Raw genomic sequence first — 1408 nt, 5'->3', positions numbered from 1 at the left:
TCATTTCTTGGCGAAAACAACGTGAAAAAGACAAAATGGTCTATTTAATCGTTAAAAAGGCTTCACATATTTGTAAAGGGATTAATACTTAAGCCACACATTAAGGGTCGAGCCCCACCCTCTTTTGGGCTTATGAAGGGTCCCTAGATTGTCTAGTATCACTAAAACGTCAATTTTTACATAACAATCTGTCAAAATTCGAACTTTTAATGAAAACCGCTACCGAACAGCACACGTTTTATATCCCTAATTTTAGAGTAAAAGGGCGCCTACGAATGGTTTCAGTATGTCAAATTTTGGGCCCGGAAGGCCCTGTTCCCCAATAGCGTCCCACTTGCTCGTCTCGGTTGTCAGCGCCGCAGGCCTAGCTATATGTGCGCCAGGCGCGTCGCAGCGTAACAGTGTTTCGTGAGATATCGCGAAGCCTGTTACGCGAGACGTGGTCTGGCGTACATATAGCTAGTATACTCCTGCTTCAGGGCCCCAGCCATTTTCGCATCGCGCCCTAAGGCTTCTATTTCATGTAGAGGTGCAACATTCATAGGCCGAGGTGGAAGTCCCTAATGACAAAAACACGAAATTCTGTGAACTTGGAAGCTGGCCAAGGTGGTAGGGAATTTTCTTGCATTTTCACACATTTTTGCCCTTCCGAAATGGTACCAGCTCACCCAACTAATGTTTTATGCCGGTCGAAAATATTAAAGTCACATTCACCTTTAGAGTGACGGGATCTATGGAGCACAGTAATTCCGCTGCCACTTTCAGCATGAGAGCTATGTGGACCACCATATCTGAAAGGTTAGAGGCGATTGAAAGACACCAGCCATGCAGCGTAAGCGTGGCACTGCTGAGAAGTAATCTGCTCCACACCATGCACAACGGTCTAGCTCCAACAAGTGCTAGGTGCCCTCCTGCGCCCTTGTCAGGCCACAGCTTGGCACTGGACTCACAGCTGTCACTAGAGATGTGACAGAACGATTTCGCGTTATTGTCTCTTGTTATTGATTCAAAGGTACTGTGATTCATGCCTCGAAAGACAGGGGCTACACTACAGAGCACAGCTTTGATATCATCAAAAGGGGGTATAGCGAATTCCAGCCGTCAGTTAAAGGTGATGTGTGATGTGGTCGACATTGAACTTTCACCCTACGTCATACCCTGGTCCTTAGGGCATTCCAAATTATGAATGGGAGTCTTCGATAACGGAGTTAATAGTCTTAAACGAAAGTTTGTAAAAATTATAGTTCCAAGTGCGCAAAAGCTCAAAATAACATTAAGCGGAGCGGAGGTATGGCCCAGAGCATCGAACGCCTAAAAACTAAATCCACCAACATCAAAATACGATTTTAAATATTCGCATTCCTCTCAGAAAATCAAAAGGGGAATGTCTTATGGGCGGATGCGATTA

The 1408-nt window shown here is 45.2% G+C and overlaps 1 protein-coding gene across 1 annotated transcript in view; it reads right to left on the bottom strand.

The window, feature by feature from the left end:
* The window catches only part of LOC127750886 (uncharacterized), an 80527-nt gene extending 79417 nt beyond the window's left edge, over positions 1-1110 (bottom strand). The window contains exon 1 of the mRNA XM_052273535.1: positions 715-1110. Within this exon, the coding sequence (XP_052129495.1) occupies positions 715-1026 (312 nt within the window). The 5' untranslated portion in view covers positions 1027-1110. The remainder of the gene's footprint in view (positions 1-714) is intronic.
* Positions 1111-1408: the final 298 nt, after the last annotated feature.

This window comes from Frankliniella occidentalis, unplaced genomic scaffold, assembly GCF_000697945.3.
Source record: "Frankliniella occidentalis isolate FOCC.00 unplaced genomic scaffold, Focc_3.1 Scaffold280, whole genome shotgun sequence".
NCBI lineage: Eukaryota > Metazoa > Arthropoda > Insecta > Thysanoptera > Thripidae > Frankliniella > Frankliniella occidentalis.
The sequence above is the reverse complement of the archived record's forward strand: the minus strand, read 5'-3'. Positions and strand labels throughout refer to the sequence as shown.